The sequence below is a fragment of the Oncorhynchus tshawytscha genome, linkage group LG07 (assembly GCF_018296145.1).
Source record: "Oncorhynchus tshawytscha isolate Ot180627B linkage group LG07, Otsh_v2.0, whole genome shotgun sequence".
Taxonomy (NCBI): Eukaryota; Metazoa; Chordata; class Actinopteri; order Salmoniformes; family Salmonidae; genus Oncorhynchus; species Oncorhynchus tshawytscha.
The window spans coordinates 61,928,393-61,947,627 of NC_056435.1; the positions used below are offsets into that span (position 1 = coordinate 61,928,393).

At 42.2% G+C, this 19,235-nt stretch overlaps 1 protein-coding gene across 1 annotated transcript; it reads left to right on the forward strand.

Moving 5' to 3' along the window:
* Nucleotides 1–1,194: 1,194 nt before the first annotated feature.
* Nucleotides 1,195–17,241, forward strand: LOC112246243 (LHFPL tetraspan subfamily member 4 protein-like). The gene is made up of 4 exons (XM_024414544.2): nt 1,195–1,429; nt 9,606–9,622; nt 11,528–11,563; nt 13,499–17,241. The coding sequence occupies exons 1-4, from the start codon at nt 1,213–1,215 to the stop codon at nt 13,550–13,552; spliced, it is 324 nt and encodes a 107-aa protein (XP_024270312.1). The 5' UTR covers nt 1,195–1,212; the 3' UTR covers nt 13,553–17,241.
* Nucleotides 17,242–19,235: the final 1,994 nt, after the last annotated feature.

A 19,235-nucleotide genomic window follows, 5' to 3' on the forward strand; every position in this document is an offset into this window, starting at 1 on the left:
AACCGATCTCGACAAACCATTTCTGTTTGAACTTTGCGTTGTGCACGGGGGGCATTGTCATGCTGAAACAGGCTGGAAGCACGGAATCGTCTAGAATGTCATTGTATGCTGTAGCGTTAAGATTTCCCTTCTCTGGAACTAAGAGGCCTAGTCCAAAACATGAGAAACAGCCCCAGACCATTATTCCTCCTCCACCAAACCTTACAGTTGGAACTATGCATTGGGGCAAGTATCAAATCAAATGTATTTATATAGCCCTTCTTACATCAGCTGATATCTCAAAGTGCTGTACAGAAACCCAGCCTAAAACCCCATCAGCAAGCAATGCAGGTGTAGAAGCATGGTGGCTAGGAAAAACTCCCTAGAAAGGCCAAATCCTAGGAAGAAACCTAGAGAGGAACCAGGCTATGAGGGGTGGCCAGTCCTCTTCTGGCTGTGCCGGGTGGAGATTATAACAGAACATGGCTAATAATCACAGTAGTTGTCGAGGGTGCAACAAGTCAGCACCTCAGGAGTAATTGTCAGTTGGCTTTTCATAGCCGATCATTGAGTGTATCTCTACCGCTCCTGCTGTCTCTAGAGAGTTGAAAACAGCAGGTCTGGGACAGGTAGCACGTCCGGTGAACAGGTCAGGGTTCCATAGCCGCAGGCAGAACAGTTGAAAGTGGAGCAGCAGCACGGCCAGGTGGACTGGGGACAGCAAGGAGTCATCATTCCCGGTAGTCCTGAGGCATGGTCCTAGGGCTCAGGTCCTCCGAGCGAGAGAAAGAAAGAGAGAAAGAGAATTTGAGAGAGCCTACTTAAATTCACACAGGACACCGGATAAGACAAGAGAAGTACTCCAGATATAACAAACTGATCCTAGCCCCCCGACACATAAACTACTGCAGCATTAACCAGGTAGGCCAGTTGAGAACAAGTTCTCATTCACAACTGCGACCTGGCCAAGATAAAGCAAAGCAGTGTGACAAAAACAGCACAGAGTTACACATGGGATAAACAATCGTATGGCTGTGTGCTCGATTTTATAGACTTGTCAGCAATGGGTGTGCCTGAAACAGCCGAATCCACTAATTTGAAGATGTGTCCACATACTTTTGTATGTATAGCGTACTTCACCCTGTCTCAAGTACGCTAAAACATACAGCAGCAGTGTGGTCGTTAAACTAGAACTCCTCTCTCCCCATAGCTGTGTGTTTGCTCCTGGGCTGTATGATCTTCCCAGATGGCTGGGATGCGGAGGTGGTACGCGACATGTGTGGCGAAGAGACAGGGAAGTACACGCTGGGAAACTGCTCGGTGCGCTGGGCCTACATGCTGGCCGTCGTTGGCATCATGGACGCCCTCATCCTCTCCTTCCTGGCCTTCGTTTTGGGCAACCGGCAGAATGACTTCCAGCTGGAGGAGCAGCTCAAATTAGAACAGAAAGGTGAGGCGCTAATGATTCTAAGATAACCGCTAGACTAATGCTAATATAGGCTAATAGCTAGGCTAATGCTAATCTACGCTAACAGCTAGCCAAATGCTAGTCTAGGCTAACAAATGGGATAATGCTAATCCAGGCTAACAACTAGGATAATCTAATCTAGACTAACAGCTTTTCTTTGAATTATGCGTCAAAAGTCCTATTTGTTACCACATTTTGGCAGCAGGATTGTAAAATTAAGGTATTGACCAGATGGGCTAGGTTATTAAAAAAATGCACGCATAACTGTAAATTGCTTTGGATAAGAACATCTGTTAAATGGCATATACTGTATTGTAACGACCCTGGGTTTATAAGCGCGGAAATCAACTCTGCTGCACGAGCATGCATCTGCGGTACAGTCGATAGCGCGCCAGACCTCGGGCTAGAAGGTCGAGGGTTCGAGACCTGCTCCCTGCTGTTTCATTACAGTATATTATTTTTTATTATTTCTATATATTGAGACACCAGTGGCTAATGCTAATTGTTTTCATATATCAAGCAACGTTCTGGGTTTACAAAGTGCTATGTAGTTATGTTTTAATTACATTTCAAAACCAGCCCTGTTCTTTTTTATTATTGCATTGAAAATCAAGTTTCAATGTTTTGAGTAAAACTTTTGGCACAAACAAGCCACCGTGTAGCGAGCTCAGCTCAAAGGCTAGCTATCTAGCACTATTTCAAAATGAAAACGACTAACTACAGCTATAGCTACCACAATGACATGAGAGCTCATGCCTGTTACATGAGGAAAGCCAATGCATCACCGCAGGGGGAACCCTATCCCAGGTCAGGACTGTTTTTCTTGTAGATTGCACAGCCAGGGCTGGTTTTCCTGCTTGTTGGACTTGAAAATTGTGATGTTGATCGGGGTGGAGGTTTAAAGTCTTTGTGTACCAGGGGACAGACACATGTTCATACAATATTTTATATTGCATTTCAGTTTCTGTGAAAAGCATTGTGATGTCGGGTGCATTACATCATCAAGGTTTTTAATAATCTACTCACTGTTCCCTTTACAAAACCTTTGTCTATGAAATATTTCTGTCTTCTAGGGTTGAATAACGAGGCAACGTTGCTCTATCTACATTTGGTGCATCAGTATATTTTTTACGATTTACCAAAAATATTGGTGGCATCGTGATGAGGGATGTTGCAGCATGATCAGAGGCAGGAGAAGACAGTGTGTCAAACTGCATTAAGAAAAATGTCAAACAACACACCCCCTGCACGCTATCGACTGTGCCGCAACACCCCCCTCATAGCCCTCTAATATGTTTCCATGGTTACGTGACATAATCCAGCAGGAGGCTTCTCTCTCTCCCTCTCTCTCTCTCATATTCCTCCCTCTCTCTCTCATATTCCTCCCTCTCTCTCTCTCTCTCTCTCATATTCTCTCTCTCTCTCATATTCTCTCTCTCTCTCTCTCTCTCTCTCTCTCTCTCTCTCTCTCTCTCTCTCTCTCATATTCCTCTCTCTCTCTCTCTCTCTCATATTCTCTCTCTCTCTTATATTCCTCCCTCTCTCTCTCTCTCTCTCTCTTATATTCCTCCTCTCTCATATTCTCTCTCTCTCTCTCCTCTCTCTCTCTCATATTCCTCCCTCTCTCTCTCTCATATTCCTCCCTCTCTCTCTCATATTCCTCCCTCTCTCTCTTTCATATTCCTCCAATCTTTCTCTCTCTCTCTCTCATATTCATCCTCTCTCTCTCTCTCTCTCTCTCTCATATTCCTCCCCCTCTCTCTCTCTCTCTCTCTCTCTCATATCCCCCTCTCCCCTCTCTCTCTCTCTCATATTCCTCCCTCTCTCCTCTCTCTCTCTCTCTCTCTCTTATATTCCTCTCTCTCTCATATTCCTCCATCTCTCGCTCTCTCTCTCCCTCTCTCTCTCTCCTCTCTCTCTCTCTCTCTCTCTCTATCATATCCCTCTCTCTCTCTCTCTCATATTCCTCCCTCTCTCTCTCTCTCATATCCCCCTCTCCCTCTCTCTCTCTCATATTCCTCCCTCTCTCTCTCTCTCTCTCCCTCTCATATTCCTCCCTCTCTCTCTCTCTCTCTCTCTCTCTGATATTCCTCTCTCTCTCTCTCTCATATTCCTCCCTCTCTCTCTCTCATATTCCTCCCTCTCTCTCTCTCTCTCTCATATTCCTCCCTCTCTCTCTCATATTCCTCCCCCTCTCTCTCTCATATTCCTCCCTCTCTCTCTCTCTCATATTCCTCCCTCTCTCTCTTTCATATTCCTCCAATCTTTCTCTCTCTCTCTCATATTCCTCCCTCTCTCTCTTTCTTCTCTCTCTCTCTCTCTCTCTCTCATATTCCTCCCTCTCTCTCTCTCCCATATCCCCCCCCCCTCTCTCTCTCTCTCTCTCTCATATTCCTCCCTCTCTCTCTCTCTCTCTCTATTCCTCCCTCTTCTCTCTCTCTCTCTCTCTCATATTCCTCCTCTCTCTCTCTCTCTCATATTCCTCCCTCTCTCTCTCTCATAATCCTCCCCCCTCTCTCTCTCATATTCCTCCCTCTCTCTCTCTCATATTCCTCCCCTCTCTCTCTCTCTCTCTCATAATCCTCCCCCTCTCTCTCTTTCATATTCCTCCAATCTTTCTCTCTCTCTCTCTCTCATATTTCCCTCCTCCCTTTCTCTCTCTCTCTCTCTCTCTCTCTCTCTCTCTCTCTCTCTCATATTCCTCCCTCTCTCTCTCCCATATCCCCCCCCCCTCTCTCTCTCTCTCTCTCTCATATTCCTCCCTCTCTCTCTCATATTCCTCCAATCATTCCCCCTCGATTAATCTTTCTCTCCCCCCATCATCCATCCACTGGATGCTAATTTTGTTTCATCTGGTTCAAGGAGGGGGTAAAGGATGTGGAAGGGTGCGTCTGGGCTAGCACAAGATGAGGTAGGGGGGTTGCAGTGTGGTTGTGGAGGTTGGTGTTGAGGCATCAGTAGTTGCCTGAGTAGCGGTGTTGCGTCAACAACAACCTAGTGGCAGCGTGCCAGAACTCGTCTGGCTTTATTTGTTTTGCCTTAATCTACCCGGGCGTTTACCCACCCCACCCTCCGTCGTTGAAAAAAAATCTCCTTCTAGACACGGTTCACATTCATAAATGTTCTCTTCCCTCAACCGAAGCAATTAAAGCTGTCATATTTATTTCCCCCTTAGTAGCATTTGCTCAGATGTAGCATAGTGCAACCCCCCGGTGGTATTCTCCACGTTCAACAACATTTCCCCCGTTTCCCATGAGGCTGAGCTTTATGGAGTTGTCTAGTGTGAGGATTGAAAATATGCTTGGCCTATCATGAGGGTGTCTGTGTATGTTAAAAGCAACATTTTGTGACATATGATGTGACTAGCGGAAAGGCTGAGGCTGGCCTTGAGGTATAGGCAGCTATCATGAGTTGTGGGAGACACGTACAGAACATAGGCAGTTAAACAGACTGTCTTTTGTTAGAACTCAAACTTAGCAGTAACAAGAACCAGATGTGAGATAACGGTATTTAGGGTATGAGCGCATAGATATTCTGCCCAGCAACAACTACACCTGCCAATGGGAGCGCCTGGGGGCTGGGACCAGTTTGGGCGCCAACAATCAACATAGGTTGAGTAAGTTTAAACCACACTTGGTCTCTACTCTGACAGGTCAGCTCGGAAGCAGGAACTACTACTGTCAGAGTATTTAAAGAAGATATCTTTAGGGTGATGGCCAGTTCTCTGATACCAAACCCTTTACACTAGCCGGAGACAGGGAGGCATTAGCATCATGGCTAACTAGTGCCGACACATGTTCACTGCTAGTGTTCATTTGCAGGGTTAATTAAACCAACCCACAAGACCAGAGGCAGAGAAATGTTGGAATACCTTCACATAAATTGATCAGATGAAATAGATTCATTCACAGCTTCATGGCTCGTTTCTTTGCGACATGAAGGAATGGTATTTTCTCGGTCTTGAGAATATGACACCCCGAAATGCGATTTGAAAACAAATATACATGAAAAAGTAGCCTAAATTATATTTTTGTTTGAATTAGATACAATGGCGCATCAACGAGCAGATGTGGACATGTTTGTGTGTCCGATGGATTGCGAGGGATATTTTCCAGCCACAATATTCTGAGCGTTTCCCTCCCATTTCCCACACCAGACCTCCTAGAGGTTCTCACCGCGGGAGGCCAGAATTTGGACAGTATTCCAATGGAGCTGCAAAACCTATTTGAGCCAGCCAAGAGGAATAGTCTCACTCAACAACCCTTGGGGATAAACAATTGGTTTAACCAGCGATAGCAGTGAAATACAGTGCATTCACTTTTTCAACATTTTGTTGTATTACAGCTTTAATTTAAAATGGATTACAATTCGATTTTTTTGGGTCACTGGCCTACCCACAATAGCCCATAATGTCAAAGTGGAATTATATTTTTGAAATGTTTACAAATTAATACAAAATGAAAAGCTAAAATGTCTTCAGTCAATAAGTATTCAACCCCTTGGTTATGACAAGCCTAAATAAGTTCAGGAGTAAAAATGTGCTTAACAAGTCACGTAGTAAGTTGCATGGACTCATTCTGTGTGCACTAATAGTGCTTAACATTTTTTTTGGAATGACTACCTCATCTCTGTACCCCACACATACAATTATCTGTATGGTCCCTCAGTTGAGCAGAGAATTTCAAACACAGATTAAATTACAATACCAGGGAAGTTTTCCAATACCTCACAAAGAAGGACACCTATAGGTAGATGGGTAAAAATAAAGAAAGCAGACATTGAATATCAACTTTGAGCATGGCAAAGTTATTAATTACACTTTGGATGGTGTATCAATACACCCAGTCACTACAAAGATATCGGTGTCCTCGGTTGCCAGAGAGGAAGGAACCCACTCAGGGATTTCCCCATTAGGCCAATGGTGACTTTAAAGCAGTTATGAGTTTAATGGCTGTGATAGGAGAAAACTGAGGATGGATCAACTGCATTGTTGTTACTCCACATTAACCGAATTGATAGAGGTAAAATAAGGAAGCCTGTACAGAATAACAAATATTCCAAAACATGCACCTGTTTGCAACAAGGCACTAAAGCATGGGGTTCTTACATTTTTTCAGCCTGGGACCCAAATGAGAATTGCTGTGTTTTCCTGGGACCCAAGCTTAGGAAAATATGCAACTATACATAAATATCGGTACACAAAAAAAACAAATGCAATATAGACAAAAGCAAATGAATTTAAATATCCACATAAATATCTATTAATGTTTATTTTCCCCCATTAAAACACTTACATATATGTCTTGGTTGGAACTGTTGCTGTTAAAATGCAATAAATAATTTTCATTCTGAACTGGAATAAACAGATTGATCACATCACACAGATGAATAACAGAACACACACACAGGCTTTTTGATAGTGCAACCCTAAGTAACAGTACAGATGAAAAATGATCAGGCCTACTGTACATCTTACTGTAGAAATGATTGTTGAAAGAACGTCTAGGTTGGAACTGTTGCTGCTAAAATACAATACATATGTTTTATTCTGAACTGGAATTAACTGATTGATCACATCACACAGATATAGATCAGGAAACACACAAACAGTCCTTTTCTGGTCTATATCTGTGTGATGTGATCAATCAGTTTATTACAGTTCAGAAGAAAAAAAGATGTCTATTCTGGGCTCTGTTTTTGACAGTACAACACTGACTTCATGCTCAGCCTTGAAACTGTTTCTGTTCTTGTTTTCTAAGTATGTCAGAGTTGAGAACCCTGACTCGCATAGGTATGTGGTGCCAAACTGGACCAGAACATCTCCTGCTTACTCAGTCAGGTTGTCATGAATCCCGTCATGAATTGGTGCCTCTTCCTGTTCGGGCGGCGCTCGGCGTCGCCGGCCTACTAGCTGCCACCGATCCCCTTTTCTGTTTGGGCGGCGCCGGCCTACTAGCTGCCACCGATCCCCTTTTCTGTTTAATTTAGTTGTGTCTGATTGGTTGCAACTGATTCGTGTTTTGGTTGTGGGTTATTTAAATCCAGTAGGCCCGCCGGCTTTTGTGCGGGCTTGTTTTTCTGTTTATGGTGTGTGATTATTTTGTGGTATTCATTTTTCCAATCAGTTTCGTCCTGCTTGTTTGGACTGGGTCTTTACGCGCCGTTGTGTGTGTGGCGTGACCGTCTCTCTGGGTTTTTGGAAAATAAAGATCCACATCTTGTGAACTACCCTGCTCTCTGCGCCTGACTCCTCCACCCACTACTTATAGAAGCCGTGACACAGGTAGGAGACCACTTCCTGCTGTAGATGAGCAAACCCAGAACTGTGTGAGTGTGTTTGCCTCAAAAAGCATCTTGCTTCAATCAGTTTGTTCCAGTTAAGAATAACTATTATTATTGTATTTTAACAGCAAATGATTGTCTAGCAATGATCAACAACCAATTTGACAGAGCTTGAAGAATTAAAAAATAATAATAATAGGCAAATGCTGCATAATCCAGGTGTGGAGAGCTCTAAGAGACATACCCAGAAAGACTCACAGCTGTAATCGCTGCCAAAGGTGCTTCTACAAAGTGTTGACTCAGGAGTGTGAATGCTTATGTAAATTAGATATTTTGTATTTCATTTTCAATAAATTAGCAAAAATATCTAAAAACATGTTTTCACTTTGTTATTATGGTGTATTGTGTGTAGATGGGTGAGAAAAAACCCATTTCATCCATTTTGAATTCAGGGTGTAACACAACAATGTGGAATAAATCAGGGGGTGTGAATACTTTCTGAAGGCTCTTTATACCATAATGTATACTTTTCTTTGCAAAATTGGATTTCCTCCCATTGTTATTATCACATTGAACTGCTCTCAATTTGACACTGGGCTTGTGCATAAGTAGACACAGAACTGTTTGAACAGAACTGTGATGTGGTGTCTGTGGCCTACATTCAGACATTATTTAGTATAAGGAAGGACTCTACATACAGATTACCAAACATGTTTAAGCTCTGTATAAACATAAACAGTAACAAATGCATATGCAGGGGCGGACTTAGCGATTTGGGCGCCTGTTTCAAAATGCTGTTGAGGGTCTGTTTAAACCGAAACCCCCTGAAACATAGCAAAGTCTGCCCCCTGTGCATATGTCAACAACATTTAGTCTACACTGAGTATACCAAACAGCCTCAACTCGTCAGGGCATGGATTCTACAATTCCCTGCTTAAGGTGTCGAAAGCATTCCACAGGGATGCTGGCCCATGTTGACTCCAATGCTTCCCACAGTTTTGTCAAGTTAGCTGGATGTCCGTTGGGTGGTGGACCATTCAAATCAAATCAAACTTTATTTGTCACATGCGCCAAATACAACAAGTGTAGACTTTACAGTGAAATGCTTACTTACAAGCCCTTAACCAGCAGTGCAGTTCAAGAAGAAGAACATATTTACCAAGTAGGCTAAAATAAAAAGTAATAATAAAAAGTAACAGCATATTCTAGATACAGTACACATGGGAAACTGTTGAGTGTGAAAAACCCAGCAGCGCTGAGGTTCTTGACATTGTTCTTGGATTGTGTATGTGTGCCTGGCACCTACTACCATACCTCGTTTAAAGGAACTTAAATATTTTGTCTTGCCCATTCACCCTCTGAATGGCACACATACACAAGGCTTACACAAGGCTTACACAAGGCTTACACAAGGCTTAAAAATCCTTCTTTAACCTGTCGCCTCCCCTTCATCTACACTGATTGAAGTGGATTTAACAAGTGACATCAATAAGGGATCACCTGGTCAGTCTATGTCATGGAAACAGCAAGTGTTCATAATATTTGGTATATTCAGTGTATAAGGAATCAGTGGTCTGCAACAGTCTTCCTCCCTTCAGCCTCTCTCATCTCCTTTTCTATCAGTGTTCTACTATTTTCTATTTAATCAGTTTCTCTGTATGTTTGTTGTAAAAAGGGGTTTTCTTGATAAGGGTTAAAGGTTATGGTTTTCTGTATGTATGACCATGTCATGAAATTCACACCAAAAAAGACAAAATTAGAAAAAATGATTAGATAGAATATACATGTGCAGTCAAAATCATCCCCCCCCATTCACATCAATATCAATCCTACTGAAGAAGGTTGACTCAAAACAATTCTCCTTCTGTCTTCACAGATTTTGCAGTGTCCAGGGTAAGTCAAACCGCTGTTGTGACTGTTTATGCTCTGTGGTGTGTTGTGATTGTAAGGTATCTGTGCTGTGTGGTCGTGTATGTGGTGTGTACAGTGACCTCTGCTGACCAGGTGGATTAGCGAGTAGAGTAGATCCTGGGGCAGGATGCACTCCCACAGGAATGAGGTATAATCACAGCAACAATATTTGTGTCCTGTTGCCACAAGAAAAGGGCACCCAGTGAAGAACAAACACCATTGTAAATACAACCCATATTTATGTTAATTTATTTTCCCCTTTGTACTTTAACTATTTGCACATCGTTACAACACAGTATATAAACATAACATGACATTTGAAATGTGTCTATTCCTTTGGAACTTTTGTGAGTGTAATGTTAATTGTTATTATCTATTTCACTTGCTTTGGCAATGTAAACATATGCTTCCCATGCCAATAAAGCCGCTTAAATTCAGAAAGAGAAAGGGAGAGGAAAATGCTAGCCTATTTTTGAGCGGAGTCCCATTAACAAGCTCTCATAAACACAAATATGTAAGCTGTGAGCAGTAGCACCGGGGCCCATGAAAAATGAATTGTTAAAAGCACTAGTAGTGATGCTCAAGGGAGAAACGTGTCCACCACTTTGTATTCCACAGAAAATGAACTTTTAATGTGCTGGGAAAAAATTCCCTGCTTATGTCGTTTTGTCTCACAGTGAAAAGGAATTGTGTTTGAATATGTGAATACTTAATGTTACGGTATTTTAAGAACTGTTTTCAGCTTGATCTGGAAAAAGGCTCTTTCTTGGTTAAGGATGAAAAGGAGGGAAGGTTATCGTTGTTCAAGGAGAGACAGTAACATCAGAGTGAGGTTTTCTATTAGACGAGTGCAAAAATGAACTCCTTGTCCACAGTAGATTTTCTACCTTGAAAACGTTGACTTCAGTCGATTAAAAACGCTTCAGTCGATAAAAACGGACGAAATGAAAGCTTAAGGCCTTTTTATTTGCACGTAGAATGAGACAACTGTCCTCGTCAGGTGGTGAAAGTAATGATAGAATCAGCCTACGATATGGAGAGAGACAGAGGGCTGGTATCTAATATACTGTAGTGAGTTGACGACACTGCTCCACAAAGAGATTTTGGATCATTTTTGTAATGCATTTTAGTCAGCAGTACAGTATCCATATTAGGAAGTCGTAATAGGGTGTTTTGTCTGAGATCTGACAACTTCCTAATTTGGATGCTATACAGCACTCCAAAAGGTGGTTTCCCAAACTCGGTCCTCGGTACCCCAAGGTGTGCACGTTTAGTTTTTTTTACCCTAACACTACACAGCGGATTCAAATAATAATCTAATCATTCAGATTTGATCATTTCAATCAGCCTTGTATTGTTAGGGCAAAAACCAAAAGGTGCATCCTTGGGATCCCGAGGACCGAGTTTGGAAAACGCTGGGTTAATGTGTGGACTCATCCATGTCATTTTGACTCAAGGCCGCAGTAAGAACTTGAACTATCATAGAGGATATAGATAGGCTAGTTTTGTCCCATAAATCATCCAATAAAATCAAACTACTAAATTGGACTAGGCACTGGTTGGCTATGTTTCTCCCTTTTTATTAGATTTTGCATAAAATTTGTAAAAAAAATCCTACAATGTGATTTTCTGGATTTTTTTTCTTCTCATTTTGTCTGTTATAGTTGAAGTGTACCTATGATGAAAATTACAGGCCTCTCTCATCTTTTTAAGTGGGAGAACTTGCACAATTGGTGGCTGACTAAATACTTTTTTGCCCCACTGTATGTTTGTTTAGTGCTATAGATGCTAGTCAGGTGACAGAAGTAATCGGGTGTGGTAGACAATAGCTGTACCTATTGTTGTCGTGATGATGCACAGGGCTAATACTACCTTCCTCCCCTCCAGCATCTCCACCTTGGCTCCACCCTCAAGATGGACAGAGTAAGACCACTCAGCTTCCCCCATTTAATCAATATAATGGGGAATATGACCACTCAATCAACCAATGTGCATGTAAACAAACCCTAGCATGCACCAGGAACCTGTTCGTTGCTGTTTCAGACGTTTTGATCTGCCCACTTCTGTAATGAGTAGTACTGGTGTTTTGCTTCCTCCCTCCCTCGACCTCTCCTCATATGGTTCCTGCTCGTGTTGCTTTCATATTAAAAGCCAACTCCTCAATTAGCACGTCGAAAAATACAGACAGAAAATTGACATCTAGATACCACTCTGTTCATATCCTCTTCCTAATATGGACAGGGGGGGTTGGTTATGGTCCTGTTGGTGCCTCAGCACTCCGCCATTTGTTTCCAACGTGGGGGAGGAATGTGATGACTTAATTCGGTCTGCACCACAGCCGTCCTGGCCTAGCCAAATGTGACACCTGTTCGGGCGGAGGAGGTGGAGCTGGGCTTCTGAACAGATTAATAACACTATGCCCTTTTTCTCCTCCCTCCCCTCCACCTATTAACTCTCAGCCCCGCCCCTGTTGGACTCACTTTTGGCATAATCTGATTTTCATTAAAATAGCGTAGAGGAAGAGTTATCACGGCAAAGTGCTACAGCTGTTATTATCCGCCGCCAGGCACACTGAGTCACAAACAGGAAGTTAATGTAGTCTCAGGTCCAAGCGGACTAACGATGTGGAGTTAGGGCAGGGTGTGACACGCAATGTGGGTTTAATTAATTGACTCATTACTTTGCTCATTAAGCAACGTAGCTGTTTTGTATGGAATGTTAATGGCTGTTGGTTTGAAAACATCAGCTTGGTTTCGTTGTGTGTTTTCTGCAAAGCGTTGAGGACAAAGCAAGTCAAGCACATGCATATTCTTTTATGTAAACACTATTTTTATAACCAGGCAAAAAGACAATTGCATGTAAACAACGTGACCAGATGCACGTTCTGAGGCACATCAGCTTTTGTTATGTTCTGTAGCGCAGTGACTGTGGTTATTACTGTCGTAGTGCTGAATCCTACTCAATATACCGGTATAAATATCAAACATAACAAAAGTTATATACAAGATGGTCCCATACAAAAACATAATGAAATGTTGTTTCTAGCTATTTGGTCTGAAATGTCAGAGAAAGTGCACTCAGCTGTGACCTTTAAATGACATTACATTAGTATGTTTCTTTGTTTTTAAGTTTAATTCATATTCCACACCTCAGTTACTAACAGTGACTCATGTTTCATGCGTATCCCTTCAAATCCACATCATATCCCCTGTATATTTTAATTTTAATTTTACCATTATTTAACTAGGCATGTCAGTTAAGAACAAATTCTTATTTACAATGATGACCTAGGAACAGTGGGTTAACTGCCTTGTTCAGGGGTAGAACGACAGAGTTTTACCTTGTCAGCTCTGGGAGTTGATCTAATAACCTTTCAGTTACTGGCCCAACGCTCTAACCACTAGGCTACATGCTGGATGAGATTAAATTATTTGTATCATTATAAATGATAATAATGGTCACTACAGGAATTTGTTTTCTATTAAAGAGAAAGAAATAGGGCATCAATTATAATCAATCCAGAATGTCAACATTTGTGTCGCTACCCTTATTTCATACCAGATCCATTCCTGTTACTTCCTTATTCCTCTCTCCCTCTCTACCCTTATTTCATACCAGATCCATTCCTGTTACTTCCTTATTCCTCTCTCTCTCTCTACCCTTATTTCATACCAGATCCATTCCTGTTACTTCCTTATTCCTCTCTCCCCCTCTACCCTTATTTCAAACCAGATCAATTCCTGTTACTTCCTTATTCCTCTCTCCCCCTCTACCCTTATTTCATACCAGATTCATTCCTGTTACTTCCTTATTCCTCTCTCTCTCTCTCTCTACCTTTCGCTTTTCTTTTTTCCCCAGATTGAAATCCGGGAGACCAAGGATCCACGATATGGTGTCCAACTGTTCCACTGAGCATCCCCCCAACATTCCCCTCCTCTCCTTCCTCTCTTCTGCTCGTCCACCTCAGCTCTTCAGGTCCAACCATCGGTCTTGAAGTGGAGGCTCCATCCAGCTGTTTGTAAAAATAGAAATGAAGAAAATATGTCTGTTTGAAGAGAACTACGATAAAAAGGAATAATATTATCAGCTTTATAAAACTCTGGGAAAATAATAAATGATATACAGTATTAATTAATTATCACATAATATTACTGTAACAAAGGTAGTTAAGTTATTGATGATGATAATGCTTGCGGCAGGCGTATTATATGAAAATCTACATATTTTTATCCAGACAGATTTTCATCTTCCCCTCTTTGTATATGAAGTCTGGTTCCAAGAAATACACAAGAAAAGGTGTTTCTATGGAAACAGGGTAAAAAGACTCATAGCAAGTATTAGCCCATTATTATCATCCCTCCAAACCCTTTGGAATAGCAACCTCTTTTTGATCAGCATCTTGGAAAAATGTGGATTATCGGCATAATTTATTCTCTTCCCTCTGTGTAATTTCATCGACCCAACATCCCAGAACCAACAAAAGTCATCAGGGGCAAGGACAGTGGTAATGATGGACCGAATTAATTGACAGGCATTGAAAAGAAACAAGACCTAACTGCTTTCAGCTCTTTCATTCTACTGAATTTCGACCACATAATTGTTTTGGGCCCATTTCTCTTACCGTCATGTTCCAATGGTTCTGTTTGTTCGTCCCACCAAAAGACAAAGCCCTGTATGCTGCATCTAACTCAGGCTTGCAAAAACGGCTTACAGTACTCTTATGGTCTGGAGGCAACAAGCTCCATGCCTTAGACACAACAAGCTCCATGACCTAGACACAACAAGCTCCATGACCTAGACACAACAAGCTCCATGACCTATACACAAGAAGCTCCATGACCTAGACACAACAAGCTCCATGACCTAGACACAACAAGCTCCATGACCTAGACACAACAAGCTCCATACCTTAGACACAACAAGCTCCATGCCCTAGACACAACAAGCTCCATGACCTAGACACAACAAGCTCCATACCTTAGACACAACAAGCTCCATGCCCTAGACACAACAAGCTCCATGACCTAGACACAACAAGCTCTATACCTTAGACACAACAAGCTCCATGACCTAGACACAACAAGCTCCATGACCTAGACACAACAAGCTCCATACCTTAGACACAACAAGCTCCATGCCCTAGACACAACAAGCTCCATGACCTAGACACAACAAGCTCCATACCTTAGACACAACAAGCTCCATGCCCTAGACACAACAAGCTCCATGACCTAGACACAACAAGCTCCGTGACCTAGACACAACAAGCTCCATACCTTAGACACAACAAGGTCCATGACCTAGACACCACAAGCTCCATACCTTAGACACAACAAGCTCCATGCCCTAGACACAACAAGCTCCATACCTTAGACACAACAAGCTCCATGACCTAGACACAACAAGCTCCATGACCTAGACACAACAAGCTCCATACCTTAGACACAACAAGCTCCATGACCTAGACACAACAAGCTCCATGACCTAGACACAACAAGCTCCATACCTTAGACACAACAAGCTCCATAGCAGTGTGGCCGCCACTGAAAAAAATAGGTAAAATAAGACTGAATTATGTTTTATTTAAAAATATATAATTTTCAGGATGGTAAAAAGTTCTCAGCGTAAATTTAAATGACTAAAAGCAGATATAACAGATGTAGAAAAGATAATGGAGAATATATTTTTTAAATTATCTATGAGAACTAACAATCACCTAAATAAAAACTATGGCGTGGGGCCACATTGATTTTGTTTGAGTCACTCAGATAGCATAAAAACACAGCATAATCCATGGGAAAATGTGTAGAACTACATGAAATTAGCTTTAAAACAGCAAATTTCCTCTCAGCCCCATGACAAAATGTGTATAATAGCATGAAATCAGCTATAAAACAGCAAAAGAGGCCCTCCTTTTAGAGGCCCTCCTATTGTCTCTGCAGCCAAGAGGAGGGCCTCTAAAACCGTGCCATTGTCTACACCCACATTAGGTCATGTTAGTATTGTGGATGCAGATCTGAGTATTCTCTCAGGGAGATAATTAAGAATATATTCATACTATTCAACCTGTGTAGACTAGAGTAAAGTAGAGAAGAGTGTATGTTAGTTGCTGATACCTCAGATGCCCAGAAATTTTGCCCCACACTTTTCACAGATCTTCTTACTGTAAGGCTGAGCTGCAGTCATAGGACATACAGACAGTTGTAGGTCCTCCCTGAATTCTAATCTTAATTCTGCACCAACATCGCACACGGTGGTTGATTGACTCCATTTTTGACCAATGAGAGCTCACCATTTTGGGATAATAGATCCCATTTTCCGATCCCAGATCCCATTTTTGGATCTCCGATCAAATAAATCCTGGATATCCCAGGGTTGTTCTCAAATGGCGATGTAGATTAAGTTTCTTGACATGTCTTGGAGAAGTCAGTGCTGCAACAATAGAGGTCATGTTGGATGTGGAGGGAATCAAAGCAATCTCTTTAGGTGGTCGACAGACTCCTCCGTGGTGCTTTCCCATCCCTGCTTTCCCAATCCCCCCCATCTTTGATCTTTGAACCTCCAATATAGATGAGGAGATGTAAGTGCTCCTCTTTTTTTGAGATGTGGCAAATAACAAAGGAGGGTGAGCTTATGAAGATCAACAAAGGGAGGAGGAGGAACCCAGTAAATTGGCAGCAAAGCCTGACAAACAAACACAGTCAACGTCCTACTGTAGACGTCAGTCAGAGGCAGGTACCCTTTCTTCATCCTCTCCTCTCTCCATCCCTCCTTCCTTCGGCTCCCGTGGATCAGCCGTTCTAAAATGAGAACTTGTAAATGCAAAAATCTATGTTTGCTTGGTAGCATTTGAATGAGGATCATAGTGTTTTGGCCAAGGCCATTTTCAGACCAACTGTTTCTGTTTAGCGAGACTCGTTTGAAGGAAAGTGTGTCCTCAGGCCCTGTCCTCAGGCCCTTTAGTCCCCATGCCCCTCAGGTGGATAACGACTGGTGTGACAACTGACCACAGACGGATAAGAATGGGACAGATAGAACAAAAATATATAATTTGGTTTGCTTAGTATTCATTTCCTTTCACCTGTTTTCTACATGTCTGTACTCTTTTCTGATTATGTTTATAAAGACAATATGACGAGGACTGAGTTGACCCCCAACTATAGTGTTACGAGGTTGTGCATATCAACACCTGTCCATCAAATGACCTCTGGTCTATAGGCACTGATGGAACAAGAGCCCAAGTTGACGCAGGTGTACCTCATGGTCGAGTACTTGGACCCTTACAAATATTTGGAGATTTATATTTTGCAGAGAGACCTGTGTTTTGTGCAGTAGGGGTGACCTCACTAGGCTGTTTTGTTTTGAATAGTGGCATGTGGCACACCTTTCATTGAATGTTTCATTGGGCTAGTCTCCTGTAAACCACTCCCGTGACCCATTGGCCTGACTGCCCAGTGTGGGGGAAGAGCTGCAGGAATGACAACATCCCGAAGGTTTCTTCAGGACAGAGCTTCCAAATGGTCACTGTGTTCCCTATGTAGTGCACTACTTTTGACTCAGTGTTCCCTATCTAGTGCACTACTTTTAGTTCCATGTTCCCTATGTAGTGCACTACTTGACACAGTGTTCCCTATCTAGTTTTTATTTATTTTATTTTATTTTACCTTTATTTAACCAGGTAGGCAAGTTGAGAACAAGTTCTCATTTACAATTGCGACCTGGCCAAGATAAAGCAAAGCAGTTCGACAGATACAACGACACAGAGTTACACATGGAGTAAAACAAACATACAGTCAATAATACAGTATAAACAAGTCTATTTACAATATACTAGTGCACTACTTTTAGTTCCATGTTCCCTATGTAGTGCACTACTTTTGACTCCGTGTTCCCTATGTAGTGCACTACTTTTGACTCCATGTTCCCTATGTAGTGGACTACTTTTGACTCCGTGTTCACTTTGTAGTGCACTACTTTTGACTCCGTGTTCCATATGTAGTGCACTACTTTTGACTCCGTGTTCCCTATGTAGTGCAATACTTTTGTCTCCGTGTTCCCTATGTAGTGCACTACTTTTGTCTCCGTGTTCCCTATATAGTACACTACTTTTGTCTCCGTGTTCCCTATGTAGTGCACTACTTTTGTCTCCGCGTTCCCTATGTAGTGCACTACTTTTGTCTCCGTGTTCCCTACGTAGTGCACTACTTTTGTCTCCGTGTTCCCTACGTAGTGGACTACTTTTGTCTCCGTGTTCCCTATGTATTGCACTACTTTTGTCTCCGTGTTCCCTACGTAGTGCACTACTTTTGTCTCCGTGTTCCCTACGTAGTGGACTACTTTTGTCTCCGTGTTCCCTATGTAGTGGACTACTTTTGTCTCCATGTTCCCTATGTAGTGGACTACTTTTGTCTCCGTGTTCCCTACGTAGTGCACTACTTTTGTCTCCGTGTTCCCTACGTAGTGGACTACTTTTGTCTCCGTGTTCCCTATGTAGTGCACTACTTTTGTCTCCGTGTTCCCTATATAGTACACTACTTTTGTCTCCGTGTTCCCTATGTAGTGCACTACTTTTGTCTCTGTGTTCCCTACGTAGTGCACTACTTTTGTCTCCGTGTTCCCTACGTAGTGGACTACTTTTGTCTCCGTGTTCCCTATGTAGTGGACTACTTTTGTCTCCATGTTCCCTACGTAGTGGACTACTTTTGTCTCCGTGTTCCCTACGTAGTGCACTACTTTTGTCTCCGTGTTCCCTACGTAGTGGACTACTTTTGTCTCCGTGTTCCCTACGTAGTGCACTACTTTTGTCTCCGTGTTCCCTACGTAGTGGACTACTTTTGTCTCCATGTTCCCTACGTAGTGCACTACTTTTGTCTCCGTGTTCCCTACGTAGTGCACTATTTTTGTCTCCGTGTTCCCTAGGTAGTGCACTACTTTTGTCTCCGTGTTCCCTATGTAGTGGACTACTTTTGTCTCCGTGTTCCCTATGTAGTGGACTACTTTTGTCTCCGTGTTCCCTATGTAGTGGACTACTTTTGTCTCCGTGTTCCCTATGTAGTGGACTACTTTTGTCTCCGTGTTCCCTATGTAGTGGACTACTTTTGTCTCCGTGTTCCCTATGTAGTGCACTATATATAGGGAATAGGATGCCATTTGAGACGCAGCCTTTGTAAAGTCTTTTCAAAGCAGATTTTTACTCCAGCACCAGCCTCACATCAGTTCTAATTCAATGTGTACAGTATGTAACAACAGAGGAACTTCTACCATCTCCGTATTGTAAAGTATATTGAAATGTATTGGGAGGGTTCGAATGGGGGTCTATTTCATTTTGATATTCTCCCTCATGTTTTCCTGTGACTGACATTAAATATCTCTCCAACTCGTTCTTATTATAATTAGACAGAATTTTTTTAACAACAACTCTCTGTTTTAGCTCCAAAGCGACCTATCAGTAAATTGTCATCTCCAGAAACGTGATGATATATCTGGTATGATAACTGTCCACATGTATGTTAGTTATATGATCTGTTACTCGATCCAGACTTTGATATGTTCAACTGAAATGTGGCAGAAATTACATTTAAATTCTATCCTTAGT